Source organism: Ranitomeya variabilis, chromosome 4, assembly GCF_051348905.1.
Source record: "Ranitomeya variabilis isolate aRanVar5 chromosome 4, aRanVar5.hap1, whole genome shotgun sequence".
Classification (NCBI taxonomy): Eukaryota; Metazoa; Chordata; class Amphibia; order Anura; family Dendrobatidae; genus Ranitomeya; species Ranitomeya variabilis.
In genome coordinates this window covers 296,968,196-296,988,398 of record NC_135235.1, presented here as the reverse complement: position 1 = coordinate 296,988,398, position 20,203 = coordinate 296,968,196, and the positions used below count along the sequence as shown (strand labels likewise).

The following is a 20,203-nucleotide window of genomic DNA, read 5'->3' as shown; positions in this document are numbered from 1 at the left end:
GAGGTTGGTGTATGTGTGGTGAAATGTGCGCTGAGGGTGGTATATGTGTTCGAGCACGTGGTAGTATGTGGCGCATTTTGTGTGTGTGTTCATATCCCCGTGGTGGTGTGGTGATTATCCCATGTTGGGGCCCCACCTTAGCAACTGTACAGTATATACTCTTTGGCGCCATCGCTGTCATTCTTTAAGTCCCCCTTGTTCACATCTGGCAGCTGTTAATTTGCCTCCAACACTTTTCCTTTCATTTTTTCCCCATTATGTAGATAGGGGCAAAATTGTTTGGTGAATTGGAAAGCGCGGGGTTAAAATTTCACCTCACAACATAGCTTTGATGCTCTCAGGGTCCAGACGTGTGACTGTGCAAAATTTTGTGCCTGTAGCTGCGACGCCTCCAACACTTTTCCTTTCACTTTTTCCCCATTATGTCGATAGGGGCAAAATTGTTTGGTGAATTGGAAAGCGCGGGGTTAAAATTTCACCTCACAACATAGCCTATGACGCTCTCGGGGTCCAGACGTGTGACTGTGCAAAATTTTGTGGCTGTAGCTGCGACGGTTCAGATGCCAATCCCGGACATACATACATACATACATACATACACACACACACACATTCAGCTTTATATATTAGATATATATATATATATATGTATGTCTATCAAGCTGAATGTGTGTGTGTGTGTCCGGGATTGGCATCTGCACCGTCGCAGCTGCAGCCACAAAATTTTGCACAGTCACACGTCTGGACCCTGAGAGCGTCATAGGCTATGTTCTGAGGCGAAATTTTAACCCCGCGCGTTTCAATTCACTAAACAATTTTGCACCTATCTACATAATGAGGAAAAAGTGAAAGGAAAAGTGTTGGAGGCAAATTGACAGCTGCCAGATGTGAACAAGGGGGACTTAAAGAATGAGAGCGATGGCGCCAAAGAGTATATACCGTACAGTTGCTAAGGTGGGCCCCGACATGGCATACTCACTACACACGGGGATATGAACACACACACAAAGTGCGCCACACACTACCATGTGCTTGAACACATATATCACCCTCAGCACACATTTCACCACACATACACCAACCTCGCCACCTAAAAGTCGAAACACAAAAGTCGCCGCTCAAAACTCGCCACGCGCAAAACTCGCCACGCGCAAAACTCGCCACATGCAAAACTAGGCTCGCGTAAAACTCGCCACACGTGCAAAACTCACCTCATGGAAAACTCGCCACACGCAAAACTTGCACACGTGGAAAAATTGAAAATCATATATAAATCCCCTTAAAACGTATAATTTTATTAATTTAAATATTTAAAAATACCACTTCCCAGTGAATACAGACAACATGTATAAATATATAAGGAGATATTAGTATAGGTGCACCTGTCCTAGTGGATAGCCCTATAATGGCCTACTGCCCCTGCCTGACAGTGGAGGTTGGCACCCTGATAGTAGTTTTGGCGCCCCCACTCCGCGACGGCTAATCCCCTGCTGGCCCTTATAATGCCCTGCCAACTAAAAGGGGAGAAAACAATAAGCAATAAAAAGAAATGAAGGAAGGACAAGTAGGCAAATACTCAGGTGCACACTATATAAGGATTAACCAACTCCCTATTTGTGGTCCCAGTTGGGACAATGTGTCAAAAGCATATATACACAATAGCTCAACAATTGTTTGTACGAACACATTTGTCCATATGCATCCTTACAAAAATATACTAATATATATAGGTAATGGGGCCTCAGTAGGGAGGTAGAAATAAATATAAGTGACCCAGTTCAGTCCGGATATAAAGCTTAGTATAGCAACACTGCCTGGCAACAACTATATTTCAATTGACCACCCCCACACATGGGATAAAGTGTATATGGTGGACAAATAATGTACAATTAATGTCCTTTAGAGGCAACAGTGTAGTAACAACATTTCATATAGAATCATATGCAGATACTAGTGAATAGTTGGTAGCCATTAGTCAGTGTAGATACATATGTATAATATGCTAGACCCAAAAATTCATTAAAGTGCTAGCACAGGCAGCCAGTGAAGAGAATATTCTCCCTAAAGGAGACACTTAGCTGTCAGTAGAACGCGTTCTACTGACAGCTAAGTGTCTCCTTTAGGGAGAATATTCTCTTCACTGGCTGCCTGTGCTAGCACTTTAATGAATTTTTGGGTCTAGCATATTATACATATGTATCTACACTGACTAATGGCTACCAACTATTCACTAGTATCTGCATATGATTCTATATGAAATGTTGTTACTACACTGTTGCCTCTAAAGGACATTAATTGTACATTATTTGTCCACCATATACACTTTATCCCATGTGTGGGGGTGGTCAATTGAAATATAGTTGTTGCCAGGCAGTGTTGCTATACTAAGCTTTATATCCGGACTGAACTGGGTCACTTATATTTATTTCTACCTCCCTACTGAGGCCCCATTACCTATATATATTAGTATATTTTTGTAAGGATGCATATGGACAAATGTGTTCGTACAAACAATTGTTGAGCTATTGTGTATATATGCTTTTGACACATTGTCCCAACTGGGACCACAAATAGGGAGTTGGTTAATCCTTATATAGTGTGCACCTGAGTATTTGCCTACTTGTCCTTCCTTCATTTCTTTTTATTGCTTATTGTTTTCTCCCCTTTTAGTTGGCAGGGCATTATAAGGGCCAGCAGGGGATTAGCCGTCGCGGAGTGGGGGCGCCAAAACTACTATCAGGGTGCCAACCTCCACTGTCAGGCAGGGGCAGTAGGCCATTATAGGGCTATCCACTAGGACAGGTGCACCTATACTAATATCTCCTTATATATTTATACATGTTGTCTGTATTCACTGGGAAGTGGTATTTTTAAATATTTAAATTAATAAAATTATACGTTTTAAGGGGATTTATATATGATTTTCACTTGATATTCCTCTTGGTTACAAATTCTTTTTTTCTATGTTTCTATTACACGTGGAAAAATTGCCACATGCACAAAAGTTGCAACACATGCAAAAGTTGCCTCACACAAAACTGGCACATACTCAAAACGCACCACACAGAAAACTCGCCACATGCAGAACTCGCCATGCGCAAAACTTGCTGCACACAACTTGCTACACTAACCTGTCACATGCAACTCGACACACAAAATGTTGCTGCATGCATGTCACCACACAAAACTCATCTCACAAAAGTCGCTACATGCATGTTGCCACACGCAACTCAACACACAACTTGACACATGAAACTCGCCCTAAAACACACAAGTCTGGTATTATCCTTCAAAAATAAAAATCTGATTAATAAGCAGACAAACTACAAGAGCAACAAATGTACCATATAGGAATCCGGCAGCTGTCAGTCACATGACCTGTCTATTATGTGTATGTGTGAGCTAATATATACTGCCAGGGGGAGGGCTTCCTGTTGGCTGGGGATTTATCAGGCTGCCAATTTAGCTTACAAATACTGAGGTAAAAATACTGAGCAAATAACGTGTGAACGAGGTCTAATACAGGAGATGACATGCAGATATATACTATATACAGGAGGAGATGACACCCAGGTATATACTATATACAGGGGAGATGACACACAGGTATATACTATATACAGGAGGAGATGACACACACATATATACTATATACAGGGGAGATGACACACAGGTATATACTATATACAGGGGAGATGACACACACATATATACTATATACAGGGGAGATGACACACAGGTATATACTATATACAGGAGGAGATGACATACAGGTATATACTATATACATGGGAGATGACACACAGGTATATACTATATACAGGAGGAGATGACACACAGAAATATACTATATACAGGAGGAGATGACACACAGGTATATACTATATACAGGAGGAGATGACACACGTATATACTATATACAGGAGGAGATGACACACAGGTATATACTATATACAGGAGGAGATGACACACAGGTATATACTATATACAGGAGCAGATGACACACAGGTATATACTATATACAGGAGGAGATGACTTACAGGTATATACTATATACAGGAGAAGATGACACACGTATATACTATATACAGGAAGAGATGACATGCAGGTATATACTATATAAAAGAGGAGATGACACATAGGTATATAGAGGAGGAGATGACATACAGCAGGTATATATTATATACAGGGGAGATGACATACAGGAATATACTATATACAGGAGGAGATTACATACAGGTATATACTATATATAGGAGGAGATGACATACAGGTATATAGTATATACAGAAGAGATGACATACAGGTATATACTATGTACAGGAGGAGATGACACATAGGTATATACAATATACAGGAGGAGATGACATACAGCAGGTATATACTACACTATGTTCCAAATTATTATGCAACTGACATTTTTATCGGATTTTCCTAAATGGTTGGTGCAAATGACAGTCAGTCTAATAAAAGTAATCACCCGTTAGAGTATACATCGAATTTTATTGAAGAAACCTCCCAATCATAACAGTATAATCTCCAAAATGAATAAAAACTTAAAATGCACTGTTCCAAATTATTAGGCACAGCAGAATTTCTAAACATTTGATATGTTTTAAAGAACTGAAAATGCTCATTTGTGGAATTGGCAGCATTAGGAGGTCACATTAACTGAATAAAAAATCTATTTAACTCCAAAACATCCTAACGGGCCAAGTTACATGTTAACATAGGACCCCTTCTTTGATATCACCTTCACAATTCTTGCATCCATTGAACTTGTGAGTTTTTGGAGAGTTTCTGCTTGTATTTCTTCCCTCCCTGAGCTGCTGGTTTGATGTGAACTGCCTCCCACACTCCTAGATCTTTTGCTTGATGATACTCCAAAGGTTCTCTATAGGGTTGAGGTCAGGGGAAGATGGTGGCCACACCATGAGTTTATCTCCTTTTATGCCCATAGCAGCCAATGAGGTATTCTTTGCAGCATGAGATGGTGCATTGTCATGCATGAAGATGATTTTGCTCCCGAAGGCACATTTCTCCTTTTTATACCATGGAGGAAAGTTGTCAGTCAGAAACTCTATACAGTATACTTTGCAGAGGTCATTTTCACACCTTCAGGAACCTTGAAGGACCCTACCAGCTGTTTCTCCATGATTCCGGCCCAAAACATGACTCCTCCACCTCTTTGCTGACGTTGCAGCCTTGTTGGGACATGGTGCCATCCACCAACCATCCACTACTCCATCCATCTGGACCATCCAGGGTTGCTCAATGCTTATCAGTAAACAAGACTGTTTGGAAATTAGTCTTCATGTATGTCTGGGCCCAATGCAACCATTTCTGCTTGTGAACACTGTTTAAGGGTGGCCGAATAGTAGGTTTATGCACCACAGCAAGCCTTTGAAGGAGCCTACACCTTGAGGTTTGAGGGACTCCAGAGGCACCAGCAGCTTCAAATATCTGTTTGCTGCTTTGTAATGGCTTTTTAGCAGCTGCTCTCTTAATCCGATGAACTTCCCTGGCAGAAATCTTCCTCATTATGCCTTTATCAGCATAAACACATCTGTGCTCAGATACAGCCACAAATCTCTTAACACTACGATGATCACGCTTAAGTTTTCGGGAAATTTCTAATGTGTTCATCCCTTCACCAAGGCATTGCACTATTTGATGCTTTTCGGCAGCAGAGAGATCCTTTTTCTTTCCCAAGTTACTTGAAAACTGTGACCTGCTTAATAATGTGGAACATCATTATTAAGTAGTTTTCCTTTAATTAGAATCATCTGGAAAACCAATTATCACATGTGTTTAAAATTGATTTCAGTGATACATTGAGCCCTGAGACACAATACCATCCACGAGTTTATTTGAAAAACAAAACAATTAAATCTTTATCACACTTAAATCCAATTTGCATAATAATTTGGAACACAGTGTATTTACAGGGGAGATGACATACAGGTATATACTATATACAGGAGATGACATACAGGTGTATACTATATATAAGGGAGATGACAAACATGTATACACTGAGGTGAAAATGAGGGGTGTGAGGTGAAAATGAAAAGGTGTGAGTGCAAAATGAGAAAATACTGGAGTGATCGGAAAATGACAGATGTGAGGTCGAAATGACAAGTGTTAGGGGGGAATGAGAGGAGTGAGGGGGAAAATGAGAGGTGTAAGGGAGAAAATGAGAGATGTGAGGGGGAAAATGAGAGGCGTGATGGGAAAATAAGAGAAGTGAGGTGCTATAACTAACCACAGATATTTACTATGCCCAGGCAACGCCGGGCTCTTCAGCTAGTGTGTGTGTGTGTGTATGTGTGTGTATATATATATATATATATATATATATATATATATATATATATATATATATATATATATATATATATATTAGATGGTGGCCCGATTCTAACGCATAGGGTATTCTAGAATATGTATGTATAAAGCAGCCACATAGTACATAGCACGGGCCACGACATATTGTAGAATACCCGATGCGTTAATACAGGCCAAACAGTATATAACAGTGGCCACGCAGTATATGACACTGCCCACGTAGTATGTAACATTGCCCACGTAGTATATAGCAGCCACGCAGTATATTACACAGCCCAAACAGTATATAACATTGCCCACGTAGTATATAGCAACCACGCAGTATATAGCACAGCCCACTCAGTATATAACACATCCCAAACAGTATATAACACAGCCCACGCAGTATATAACACTGCCCACATAGTATATAACACTGCCCATGTAGTATATATAGCAGCCATGTAGTATATAACGCTGCCCACGTAGTATATAACGCTGCCCACGTAGTATATAACACTCCCCACGCAGTATATAGCAGCCATGTAGTATATAACGCAGCCCACGCAGTATATAACACAGCCCACATAGTATTTAGCAGTGTGGGCACCATATCCCTGTTAAAAAAAAAAATAATTAAAATAAAAAATAGTTCTATACTCACCCTCCGTCGTCTTGCGAGACCGCTACGTCATCTGGGTAATTTCGCAATGCATCCTGGGAACAGAAGATGGCAGCAGCCGCGCGCGACGGAAGGTGAGAATAGCAAGTTTTTTGTTTTTTTATTATTTTTAACATTAGATCTTTTTACTATTGATGCTGCATAGGCAGCATCAATAGTAAAAAGTTGGTCACACGGGGTTAATAGCAGAATTAATGGAGTGCGTTACCCGCGGCATAACGCGGTCCGTTAACGCTGTCATTAACCCTTTGTCAGCGCTGACTGGAGGGGAGTATGGAGCAGGCGCCGGGCACTGACTGGACGGGAGTAGGGAGGGACTAATTCTCGTGTGCCCGTCGCTGATTGGTCGCTGCAGCCAGGACAGGCAGCTGGCGAGACCAATCAGCGACGCGGGATTTCCGTGACGGAAGTTGCAGACAGATAGAAGGACAGACAGAAAGACGGAAGTACCCCTTAGACAATTATATAGTGTGTGTGTGTGTGTGTGTGTGTGTGTATATATATAATATAAATATATATATATATATATATATATATATATATATATATATATATATATACATACACACTGTGTTCCAAATTATTATGCACAAATAGTTTAGGAGTGATAAGGTTAGAATTTTTTTGTTTGTCATTTAAACTCATTGATGGTGATGTGTGTCAGGGCTCTTTATATCACTGAAAGCAATTGCAGATACCTGTGCACATTAGTTTGGCAGGTGTGTCCAAATAAAGGCAAGACTACTTAAGAAGGCTGTTCCACATTATTAAGCAGACTACATTTTTTGCCAAAATGGCAAAGAAAAAGCATGTGTCGGCTGCTGAGAAGCAACAAATTGTGGAGTATTTAGGTCAAGGCATGACTACAATCAACATTGCCAAGACACTTCATCGTTATCATCGCACAATCAAGAAGTATGTAGCTGATTCCCAGCACACACGTGTGCGTGCTGATAAGGAAAAATTGAGCACTCTTTCCAACAGGCAATTGCGTAAGGTTAAAAGAGCAGTTGCAAAAATGCCTTGTCATAGCAGCAGACAAGTTTTTGAAGCTGCTGGTGCCTCCAACGTCCCCAGAACAACAAGATGCAGGGTCCTTCAGCTGTGTGTAAGCCATCCTGTCGACCACCTCTATCCACTGCACACAAGCAGAAACGGCTCCAGTGGGCCAAACGATACATGAAGACTGACTTCCAAACTGTTTTGTTCACCGATGAGTGCCGTGCAACGCTCGATGGTCCAGATGGATGGAGTGGAGGATGGACACCCCATGAAAACACGGCTAAGGCGCCAACAAGGAGGAGGCGGAGTAATGTTTGGGGCTGGAATCATGGGGAGAGAGATTGTCGGCCCGTATATGATCCCTGAAGGGGTAAAGATGAACTCTATAATCTATGTGGAGTTTCTAAAACAACACTTCCTGCCATGGTTCAAGAGGAAGAACCGTGCTTTCCGCAGCAAGATCATTTTCATGCATGATAATGCACCGTCTCATGCTGCAAAAAACACATCTGCATCTCTGGCTGCTATGGGCATAAAAGAAGACAAACTTATGGTGTGGCCACCATCTTCCCCTGACCTCAACCCCATTGAGAACCTCTGGAGCATCATCAAAAGGAGTGTCTATGATGGCGGGAGGCAGTTCACATCTAAGCAACAGCTCTGGGGGGGTTTTCTGTCCACATGCAAAACAAGTGAAGCAGAAATCATCCAAAAACTGACAAATTCAATGGACGAGAGAGTTCAGAAGCTTCTTTCGAACAAGGGGTCCTATGTGCAAATGTAACATCACCTAGAATAAAGTTTTCACTTGAAAACTGTTTGATTTCATTTTTTAATAAGCTGATAATGCTTATAACTTCACAATTGGCCATTTTTGTGTTCAAAATAAAATAAAAAAGGTTGAAAACTCTGCTGTGCATAATAATTTGGAACATGCATTTTGAGTGTTTATTTTTTTTCAAAGATTCTGCTTTCATAGGCAGTTTGTTCCAAAACATTGCAATCATACTAGAATAGTAGATGACTGGAAAATGACAATGACTGCAATTCAGATAGGTAATTTAGAGAAAATATGAGGAAATGTTATTTGCATAATAATTTGGAACACAGTGTGTGTGTGTGTGTATATATATATATATATATATATATATATATATATATATATATATATATATATATATATATATATATATATATATATATATTATATATATATATATTATATATATATACCGTATATACTCGAGCATAAGCCAGGATTGTCAGCCCATTTTTGGGGGCTGAAAGTCCCCCTCTCGGCTTATACTCGAGGCATACCCAGGGGTCAGCAGGGGAGCGGGAACGGGGGCTGTCTAATTATACTCACCTGCTCCTGGCGCGGTCCCTGCAGGTCCCTGGCTCCCCAGCTTCTTCCTGTACTTATAGGGCACATGGTGCCGCTCATTACAGTAATGAATATGCAGCTCCACCTCCCATAGGGGTGGAGCCACATATTCATTACTGTAATGAGCGGTAATGGTGACCGCTCATTACAGAAAGAAGCTGCGTCGCCGGGAAGCAGGGACTTCACAGCGCCAGGAGCAGGTGAGTATAACGGGGAGGGGGAGCGCTGCTCTTCGCGATATTCCCTGCTCCCCGTTCGGGCGCCGCTCCGTCTTCAGTGTCTTCTGCAGTGACGCTCAGGTCAGAGGGCGCGGTGACGTGGTTAGTGCGCGCCCTCTGCCTGAACGTTAGTGCAGAAGACTGTGAAGATGGAGCGGCGCCGGAACGAAGTCAGGTGAATATTGAAAGTGCCGGGGGCCTGAGCGACGGAGAAGTGAGTGTGTGATTTTTTTTTTTTATCGCAGCAACAGCAAATGGGGCAAGTGCCTGTATGGAGCATCTTATGGGGCCATAACGTTTGTGCAGCACTATATGGGGCAACTGTCTGTATGGGGCCATAATCAACGTTTGTGCAGTACTATATGGGGCAAGCGTCTGTATTGGGCCATAATCAACGTTTGTGCAGCACTATATGGGGCAAGTGTCTGTATGGAGCATCTTGTGGGGCCATAACGTTTGTGCAGCACTGTATGGGGCCATAATCCGCTTTTGTGCAGCCCAATATGAGGCAAGTGTCTGTATGGAGCATCTTATGAGGCCATAATCAACGTTTGTGCAGCACTATATGGGACCAGTGTCTGTATGTGGCCATAACGTTTGTGCAGCACTATATGGGGCAAGTGTCTGTATGAGGCCATAATCAACGTTTGTGCAGCATTATATGGGGCAAATGTCTGTATGGAGTATCTTATGGGGCCATAATGTTTGGGCAGCACTATATGGTGCAAATATCATTATGGAGCATCTTATGGGGCCATAATAAAGGTTTGTGCAGCACTATATGGGGCAAATATCTTTATGGAGGATCTTATGGGGCCATAATCAACATTTGTGCAGCATTATATTGGGCAAATGTGTCTATGGAGCATCTTATGGGGCCATTATTAACCTTTATGCAGGATTATATGGGGCATATTTTAATATGGAGCATCTTATGGGGCCATCATAAACTTTATGGAGCATTATATGGGGCTCCTGATTCAATATGGATATTCAAAAACACTTAACCTACTGATGTCTCAATTAATTTTACTTTTATTGGTATCTATTTTTACTTTTGACATTTACCGGTAGCTGCTGCATTTCCCACCCTAGGCTTATACTCGAGTCATTAGGTTTTCCCAGTTTTTTGTGGCAAAATTAGGGGTCTCGGCTTATACTCGGGTAGGCTCTCAAGTATATACGGTGTGTATACTAGCTGAAGAGCCCGGCGTTGCCTGGGCATAGTAAATATCTGTGGTTAGCTATAGCACCTCACTACTCTTATTTTCCCATCACGCCTCTCATTTTCCCCATCACATCTTTCATTTTCCCCCTCACATCTCTCATTTTCTCCCTCACACCTCTCATTTTCCCCTCACTCCTCTTATTTTCCCCCTCACTCCTCTCATTCCCCCCTAACACTTGTCATTTCGACCTCACATCTGTCATTTTCCGATCACTCCACTATTTTCCCTCACTCCTCTCATTTTGCACTCACACCTTTTCATTTTCACCTCACACCTCTCATTTTCACCTCAGTATATACATGTTTGTCATCTCCCTTATATATAGTATACACCTGTATGTCATCTCCTGTATATAGTATATACCTGTATGTCATCTCCCCTGTATATAGTATATACCTGCTGTCATCTCCCCTGTATATAGTATATACCTGTATGTCATCTCCTCCTATATGTAGTATATACCTGTATGTAATCTCCTCCTGTATATAGTATATACCTGTGTGTCATCTCACCTATATATAGTATATATCTGTGTCATCTCCTCCTGTATATAGTATATATCTGTGTGTCATCTCCTCCTGTATATAGTATATACCTGTATGTCATCTCCTCCTATACATAGCATATACCTGTATGTCATCTCCTCCTGTATATACTATATATTCCTGTAGGTAATCTGCTCCTGTATATAGTATATACCTGTATGTCATCTCCTCCTCTATATAGTATATACCTGTGTTATCTCTCCTGTATATAGTATATATGTGTGTCATCTCCTCCTGTATATAGTATATACCTGTGTGTCATCTCCCCTGTAAATAGTATATATCTGTATGTCATCTCCTCCTGTATTAGACCTCGTTCACACCTTATTTGGTCAGTATTTTTACCTCAGTATTTGTAAGCTAAATTGGCAGCCTGATAAATCCCCAGCCAACAGTAAGCCCACCCCCTGGCAGTATATATTAGCTCACACATACACATAATAGACAGGTCATGTGACTGACAGCTGCCGGATTCCTATATGGTACATTTGTTGCTCTTGTAGTTTGTCTGCTTATTAATCAGATTTTTATTTTTGAAGGATAATACCAGACTTGTGTGTGTTTTAGGGCGAGTTTCGTGTGTCAAGTTGTGTGTGTTGAATTGCGTGTGGCGACATGCATGTAGCGACTTTTGTGAGATGATTTTTGTGTGGCGACATGCATGTAGCAACTTTTGTGTGTCGAGTTGCATGTGACAGGTTAGTGTAGCAAGTTGTGTGCAGCAAGTTTTGCGCATGGCGAGTTTTGCGCGTGGCGAGTTTTATGTGTGGTGCCTTTTGAGTATGTGCAAGTTTTGTGTGAGGCAACTTTTGCATGTGTTGCAACTTTTGTGCATGTGGCAATTTTTCCGCGTGTGCAAGTTTTGCGTGTGGCGAGTTTTCCATGAGGTGAGTTTTGCACGTGTGGCGAGTTTTGCATGTGGAGAGTTTTGCGCGTGGCGAGTTTTGTGCGGCGACTTTTGTGTTTCGACTTTTATGTGGCGAGGTTGGTGTATGTGTGGTGAAATGTGCGCTGAGGGTGGTATATGTGTTCGAGCACGTGGTAGTGTGTGGCGTATTTTGTGTGTGTGTTCATATCCCCGTGGTGGTGTGGTGATTATCCCATGTCAGGGCCCCACCTTAGCAACTGTACAGTATATACTCTTTGGCGCCATTGCTCTCATTCTTTAAGTCCCCCTTGTTCACATCTGGCAGCTGTTAATTTGCCTCCAACACTTTTCCTTTCATTTTTTCCCCATTATGTAGTTAGGGGCAAAATTTGTTTGGTGAATTGGAAAGCGCGGGGTTAAAATTTCACCTCACAACATAGCCTATGACGCTCTCGGGGTCCAGACGTGTGACTGTACAAAATTTTGTGGCTGTAGCTGCGACGGTTCAGATGCCAATCCCGGACATACATACACACACACACATACACACATTCAGCTTGATATATATATATATATATATATATATATATATATATATATATATATTTTTTTTTTTATTGTAAATGCTGTGGCAGCGGTCATACTATGAATGTCTCCATTGCAGAGAGATCTCTCTATTTCTACGTATTTTATATTAATATTGATTGCACTTTGCATTTTAGCAAAAAGAGGTGGCGTGGTCCCAGCTGCCCGCTGTGTTCATGGGACCAGCAGGACTGCTAAGCCCCAGCAATTGTAAGTTACAGATTTTTTACTCTGAGCTTGTGGATCTGTTGCCTGAATTTAACTCCTTCACGACCTATGACGTATAGGTACCCTCCCTCTAGACCAGTGGTTCTCAACCTTTCTAATGCCGTGACCCCGCAATACAGTCCCTCGTGTTGCGGTGACCCGAAACCAAAAAATAATTTTGGTGGCTACTTCATAACTGTAATTTTGCTACAGTTATGATTCGGAATGTAAATACCTGATATGCATTATGTATTCTCATTGCTACAAATCAAACATAATTTAAACATAGTGATTAATCACAAAAACAATATTTAATTATATGTTGAGAAATATTTATTACTAATTCCAATAAATAACATTTCACCATGGCATAGTATGGGTTTAAATATAAGGGGGCACTCTGCTCTGTGAGGACGGAGGATTCTGCCTCCCTATTTGGATGGCAGATTCTTCAGTGTGAATGGAGCCTTAGGGCCCGTTCACACTACATTTTCCTATGCAGTAAATTTAGCGCTGAAAATGGTTTGGCTCCTATTTTCATCAATGGGAGTCCAAAAGATTGAGCACTGAAAAAAGCACCTTACACTTACACAGTATTGTGTGTATGGTGTGTGTACTGTTTTTACATTATTAACCTTTTTTACACCAGCAGGCTGTCTCACAGGCTCTCTTGGCTCTTCGCCTCCTAGGCTTCTGTCCTCCGGCGCTTGCTGCGTCCGCCCACTGATGACGTCAGCAAGCGCCGCACACACGTAATGTGCTGCTATGGATGAGCAGGCGCACTGCTATGGACTGCGGAGAGTTCCCCCGCTTCCCCCGCCCCTTAGGCCCCGGACTGATGATGCAATCACGTCTGCGCATGCGCGCAGGCATTCAGTTTGGAACGCACGTCCATAACGGCGTGCGTTCCAGCTGAATAGCGCTGCTGCAGGCGGTAGCGCGGCTTCTCAGCGGCTAAAGCTATCGGAAATATGTATATCCGATGGCTTTAGGCGACCCCTGTGTTTTGGTCCTTCGCCCCCAGCCGGGGTCGCGACCCACATGTTGAGAACCGCTGCTCTAGACACATGACTACTGATTTCATCAGCGGTCATGTACCCTTAATAGCCACTGGTAGAATCGCGATCCACTTACGGCTGTGAAAATGTTAAATGCCACTTACAAACTTTTGATTTATTTTTTTCACCATTTAAAGAGAACCTGTCCACAGGATTTAGCCCTATAAACTAAAGGCATGGCCATAATGGCGCTGTGATGCTGATTACCCTGATACCTGATGTGAAGGGATCCGCTGATGAATACTTTCCTTATGAAATTTTCATAAATTGACATCTTTTGTCTTCGGGGCGTGATGTTGGGCTAGTCTTCTTCTGGTTCTCCACCCCCCCCCCCCACCATCCTCCTCTGCACCTGCCTTTTTAAAATTCCGCACAGTCGCCTCCGCCATCATTGTGTGGGTGGCACGTGTGCAGTGGGAACCTGTGTCCTGTGTGCAGAACTTCAATATAATGGAGGCGGCACATGCGCAGATCGAGATTTCGGCTCAGTGAATATTATCCACCACCACTTTTGAGCCATTTGGATGTTTTAGCCTTAGATGTGAGATGTTGCTTCCTCCACCTCAGTGCTTTTATGATTTATTTCTTTTTTTTATGACTTTTTTTTGTGTTCCTCATTTCTTGGTGTTTCCGCAGCCCCCATTGGAGAAGACCCGGTGTTTAAAATGTTGTATGAAAAAAATCCAGCTCATAGTGTGTTTGAGCGGCGGCTAGAAGTGAGCACAAGACCTTTAAATATAATTTATAACCCTCAAGCAATCACCAAAGTGGCCGACTTCTTTTACAAAGGCAAAGTTCACAGTTCAGGTAACTTACATCTGTGTGTTATACTCCAGTTATGATGAATTTTAACATTGCTCATTAATAACGTTGGGTAGAACGGAGCGCGGGTATACACCCTGCCATTACGAGGATGACTCTAGGTACAAGAAAAAGTGGCGGCTCTGCCTGGTGGGCTATTCTCTCATGTCAGACACTGAACAGCTCAGTTTTAGCCTATTGTCCATAGGAGACAGTCATGACGGGTCCAAGGTTTGCTGCATTTTTTTCCTCTCTGCGTTTTTATCCCTCTCTGTGTCTTTACCCCTCTCTCTGTGTCTTTATCCCCCTCACTCTTTATCCCTCTCTCTGTCTTTAACCCTTTCTCTGTGTCTTTATCCCTCTCTCTGTCTTTATCCCTCTCTCTGTCTTTATCCCTCTCTCTGTCTTTATCCCTCTCTCTGTCTTTATCCCTTTCTCTGTGTCTTTATCCCTCTCTGTGTCTTTATCCCTCTCTGTGTCTTTATCCATCTGTCTTTATCCATCTGTCTTTATCCATCTGTCTTTATCCATCTGTCTTTATCCATCTGTCTTTATCCATCTGTCTTTATCCATCTGTCTTTATCCATCGCTGTCTTTATCCATTTCTGTCTTTATCCCTCTCTCTGTCTTTATCCCTCTCTCTGTCTTTATCCCTCTCTCTGTCTTTATCCCTCTCTCTGTCTTTATCCCTCTCTCTGTCTTTATCCCTCTCTCTGTCTTTATCCCTCTCTCTGTCTTTATCCCTCTCTCTGTCTTTATCCCTCTCTCTGTGTCTTTATCTCTCTCTCTGTCTTTATCCCTCTCTCTGTCTTTATCCCTCTCTCTGTCTTTATCCCTCTCTGTCTTTATCCCTCTCTGTCTTTATCCCTCTCTCTGTCTTTATCCCCCTCTCTGTCTTTATCCCCCTCTCTGTCTTTATCCCCCTCTGTCTTTATCCCCCTCTCTGTCTTTATCCCCCTCTCTGTCTTTATCCCCTCTCTGTCTTTATCCCCCTCTCTGTCTTTATCCCCCTCTCTGTCTTTATCCCCTCTCTGTCTTTATCCCCTCTCTGTCTTTATCCCCCTCTCTGTCTTTATCCCCCTCTCTGTCTTTATCCCCCTCTCTGTCTTTATCCCCCTCTCTGTCTTTATCCCCCTCTCTGTCTTTATCCCCCTCTCTGTCTTTATCCCCCTCTCTGTCTTTATCCCCCTCTCTGTCTTTATCCCCCTCTCTGTCTTTATCCCCCTCTCTGTCTTTATCCCCCTCTCTGTCTTTATCCCCCTCTCTGTCTTTATCCCCCTCTCTGTCTTTATCCCCCTCTCTGTCTTTATCCCCCTCTCTGTCTTTATCCCCCTCTCTGTCTTTATCCCCCTCTCTGTCTTTATCCCCCTCTCTGTCTTTATCCCCCTCTCTGTCTTTATCCCCCTCTCTGTCTTTATCCCCCTCTCTGTCTTTATCCCCCTCTCTGTCTTTATCCCCCTCTCTGTCTTTATCCCCCTCTCTGTCTTTATCCCCCTCTCTGTCTTTATCCCCCTCTCTGTCTTTATCCCCCTCTCTGTCTTTATCCCCCTCTCTGTCTTTATCCCCCTCTCTGTCTTTATCCCCCTCTCTGTCTTTATCCCCCTCTCTGTCTTTATCCCCCTCTCTGTCTTTATCCCCCTCTCTGTCTTTATCCCCCTCTCTGTCTTTATCCCCCTCTCTGTCTTTATCCCCCTCTCTGTCTTTATCCCCCTCTCTGTCTTTATCCCCCTCTCTGTCTTTATCCCCCTCTCTGTCTTTATCCCTCTCTCTGTGTCTTTTTCCCTCTCTCTGTGTCTTTTTCCCTCTCTCTGTGTCTTTTTCCCTCTCTCTGTGTCTTTTTCCCTCTCTCTGTGTCTTTTTCCCTCTCTCTGTGTCTTTTTCCCTCTCTCCCATCTTTCTCACTATATTTCTTGCTTTCTATTTCTCATACTAGTACTATATATACACTGTGTGCAGAATTCTTAGGCAAGTTGTATTTTGATCACATGATACTTTTCTCCATCGCCACATTGGGGGACACAGGACCGTGGGTGTATGCTGCTGCTGCCACTAGGAGGCTGACACTAAGTAAATACAAAAAGGGTTAGCTCCTCCTCTGCAGTATACACCACCCACTGGCTCCGGATAATACCAGTTCTTGCTTAGTGTCGGTAGGAGGCACACTGCATCTGATTTTTTCCAGACGTTTTATTTTTAAATTTTTATTTTTGTCTTTGCGCAGGAGGACGAAGGGGGCGACGGACCCTTTTAAGGGGGCCGATCTCCCCCGAAACACCAACAGGCGAGCCCAGCGAGTTTACTCCCCGTATCCTTTCCTGCGACGTGGGATGTTTGGCCGTGACCTAGCCCTGTGAAATCCTAGGGGAGCGAACCCTTAGGATACACAGAGGCACTTTTCCTGAGCACAGTCCGGCCGCCCTCCCTCTGCACCACCACTGTGGAACAGCGATACTGCATGGAGCTCCTCAGTCCCTCTCCACCCCCTCATCAAGAGGGCGGTGGATTGAGGTTGACTGCACCTTCCCTCGTACCTCACCTGAAGAGGACCACAAGCGGTGAGTCTGATAGGGTGGGGGGCTCCCGAGCGCACTGCGGGCTAATTTAGTCCCCGGCTTCGGCCTCAGCTAGGCCGCGTTCCGCCCACAGCGCGTGTCACATGCGAGGCCCCGCCCACCGCTTCAGCGCTTCTCACACACTGCGAGAAGCACTTCTCAACTCTCGGCAGCCATCTTGGACGGAAGATAGAGCTCCCGGTGTCTCTCAGGAGCCTCAGAACGCCACCAAATCAAGGAGTGCGTCCCTCTCTGGTCTCAGTGCGGCATCCAGACACAGGACCTGGGAGGGTGCGCTGCACACTGACACAGGCCCTCCTACTCCTGCACACAGGGCTCCGCTCACTAGCTGCACAGGTGCCCTACAGCCCTAAACAGAGGTTAACTGACAACATGTCTCTGCATAAACCCAAAAAGTCTTCAAAAACACATACAGTGTTCTTCACTTCTTGCACCTCCTGTCAGGCTGCGCTACCAAGCGGGCATACTGCTCCGCTCTGTAATGCTTGTGACCCTAAATGCGCTCAGGAGCCCCCCGCCGCAAACGAGCCCGCGGTGACCAGTCCCCCTGAGTGGGCTTTGTCACTTTCGCAATCTATGGCTTCTTTGACCAAAGCTATCGAGTCCTTCCAGGATCCAGCCAGGAGCAGGACCACTAATCCGCCTATTCAGGATGTTTCCCCTACAGCTGCGGAATCTTCAGCCTGCAGGGGCCGCTCTCATTCTAAGAGCAAAACATCCAACACCGCGTTGAGAAACACGTGATGGTGTCTCCGCAGCTACTCTACATGCATTTGCATATTTCCCATAAGGGATGGGGGCAGTGTTCTGGATCACTGTGTTGAGAAACACGTGATGGTGTCTCCGCGATGTTGGATGTTTTGGTCTCCTTGAGGTCAATCATCTGTGCCTTTACAGCCTTTTCACTAGGCACTGCTCCTAATAGCCAGTTTCCTTCTCCACACTGATGAGGGGCAAAAACCCCGAAACAGCTGTCTGTGAATGGATACCATGCTTGGCATAGGTGGTTTTCCTTTATTGGATGCTGCCCTTCCCGTGGTTGTTCCTTCCCGGGGAAAGGCCTGGCTATTCATTGCTTGCATTGAGAAACACGTGATGGTGTCTCCGCAGCTACTCTACATGCATTTGCATATTTCCCATAAGGGATGGGGGCAGTGTTCTGGATCACTGCGTTGAGAAACACGTGATGGTGTCTCCGCGGTGTTGGATGTTTTGGTTTCACCGAGGTCAATCATCCGTGCCTTTACAGTATTTCAAAAGGACCAAACATACTCACAGGGTGTTTGCCAATCACCCAGAGTTCAAGGGCATAGTCCAGCGACATAGGGAGCGTCCAGACAAACGCTTTCAGGGCCAGAAATCTCTGGAGTCCAAATACCCCTTTTCTCCTGATCTCCGCAAACAATGGACAGAATCCCCTGCTGGACGGATCTTCGATCAAAGATCCCACAGATCGCCTAGTTGACAGTCTCACTCGCTCAGCTTTCGAGGCTTCAGGCTTGGCACTCTTTCTCTCCTTCGCTGCTACCTGGGTAGCTAAAGCCGTGACTTGTTGGGCAGACTCCCTGCACAAGGCCTTACAAAGCAGTGATCTTCCTTCTGACTTAGCGGAGCTAGCAAATCAAATTTCCCTGGCAGGCGATTACTTAGTAAACGCTTCCCTGGACGTGGCGAACTGCTCTCCACTTACGGCTTCAAACGCTGTGGCGATTAGGAGAGTGCTATGCCTGAGGAATTGGCGAGCGGACGCCGTCTCTAAAAAGTCCCTCACGTCTCTGCCATATCTCGGTGGCCGTTTATTTGGCGAAAAGCTGGACAAACTGATTTCAGACACTACGGGGGGAAAAAGTACTTCCATTCCCCAGCAGAGGTTCAGACAACCGTTCCGACGACAGCCGCAGGCTCGTTTTCGGCCCTTTCATGGATCTTACGCATGGCATTCCTCAGCCAATTCCCCTAGCTCGGGGCGCCGCGCCGGCAGAGACAAAAGCCCTCAGGCTCCATACAGGCCCAACCATTCCTGGAGCGGCTGCTCCACCCAGTCTAGGTCCAAGGGATCCAGACCCCAACCGTCTTCCTCTAAATGACTCGCAATCTCTTCTGGACGACACCAGCAAAGTAGGCGGACGCCTTCTCTTGTTTCGTCATGTCTGGCTCGCAGTCGTTCACGATGAGTGGGTCAGGGATCTGGTGTCCTCCGGTTGCAAAATCGATTTTTCCTTCCCCCCTCCAACCCGGTTTTTCGCTTCCCGCCCTCCCGAAGCGGGAATGCGCGCTCAGGCTTTTTCCAAGGCCATTCAGTTGCTCCGACAAGACGGAGTGATTGTCCCTGTCGCAGAGGACGAAAGGTTCCGTGGTTTTTATTCAAATCTGTTTATGGTCCCCAAAAAGGATGGAACAGTAAAGGCCCATCATGGACCTAAAGCTCTTGAACAGATTTGTCAAAGTCCGTCATTTCAGGATGGAATCTCTCCATTCCGTCATTGCCTCGATGGAACAAGGCGAATTCTTAGCATCCATCGACATCCGGGATGCGTACCTCCACAACCCAATCTTCCCACCTTATCAAAGGTTCCTTCGCTTCGCCGTCGGAGAAGAACATTTTCAGTTCACGGCTTTGCCTGTCGGCCTCGCCACCGCCCCCAGAGTTTTCACAAAGGTCATGGCGGCTGTCATGGCCATTCTGCATTCTCGGGGTCTAGTCGTGCTTCCCTACCTAGACGA

At 44.2% G+C, this 20,203-nt stretch overlaps 1 protein-coding gene across 2 annotated transcripts in view; it reads left to right on the top strand.

Annotated features, from left to right (window-relative positions):
• The window catches only part of VPS13D (vacuolar protein sorting 13 homolog D), a 280,917-nt gene that overhangs the window by 75,232 nt on the left and 185,482 nt on the right, over positions 1-20,203 (top strand). For both annotated transcript variants that reach the window (XM_077250276.1, XM_077250275.1), the window contains exons 15-16: positions 12,978-13,050; positions 14,742-14,912. In XM_077250276.1, coding sequence (XP_077106391.1) covers positions 12,978-13,050; positions 14,742-14,912 — 244 coding nt within the window. The remainder of the gene's footprint in view (positions 1-12,977; positions 13,051-14,741; positions 14,913-20,203) is intronic.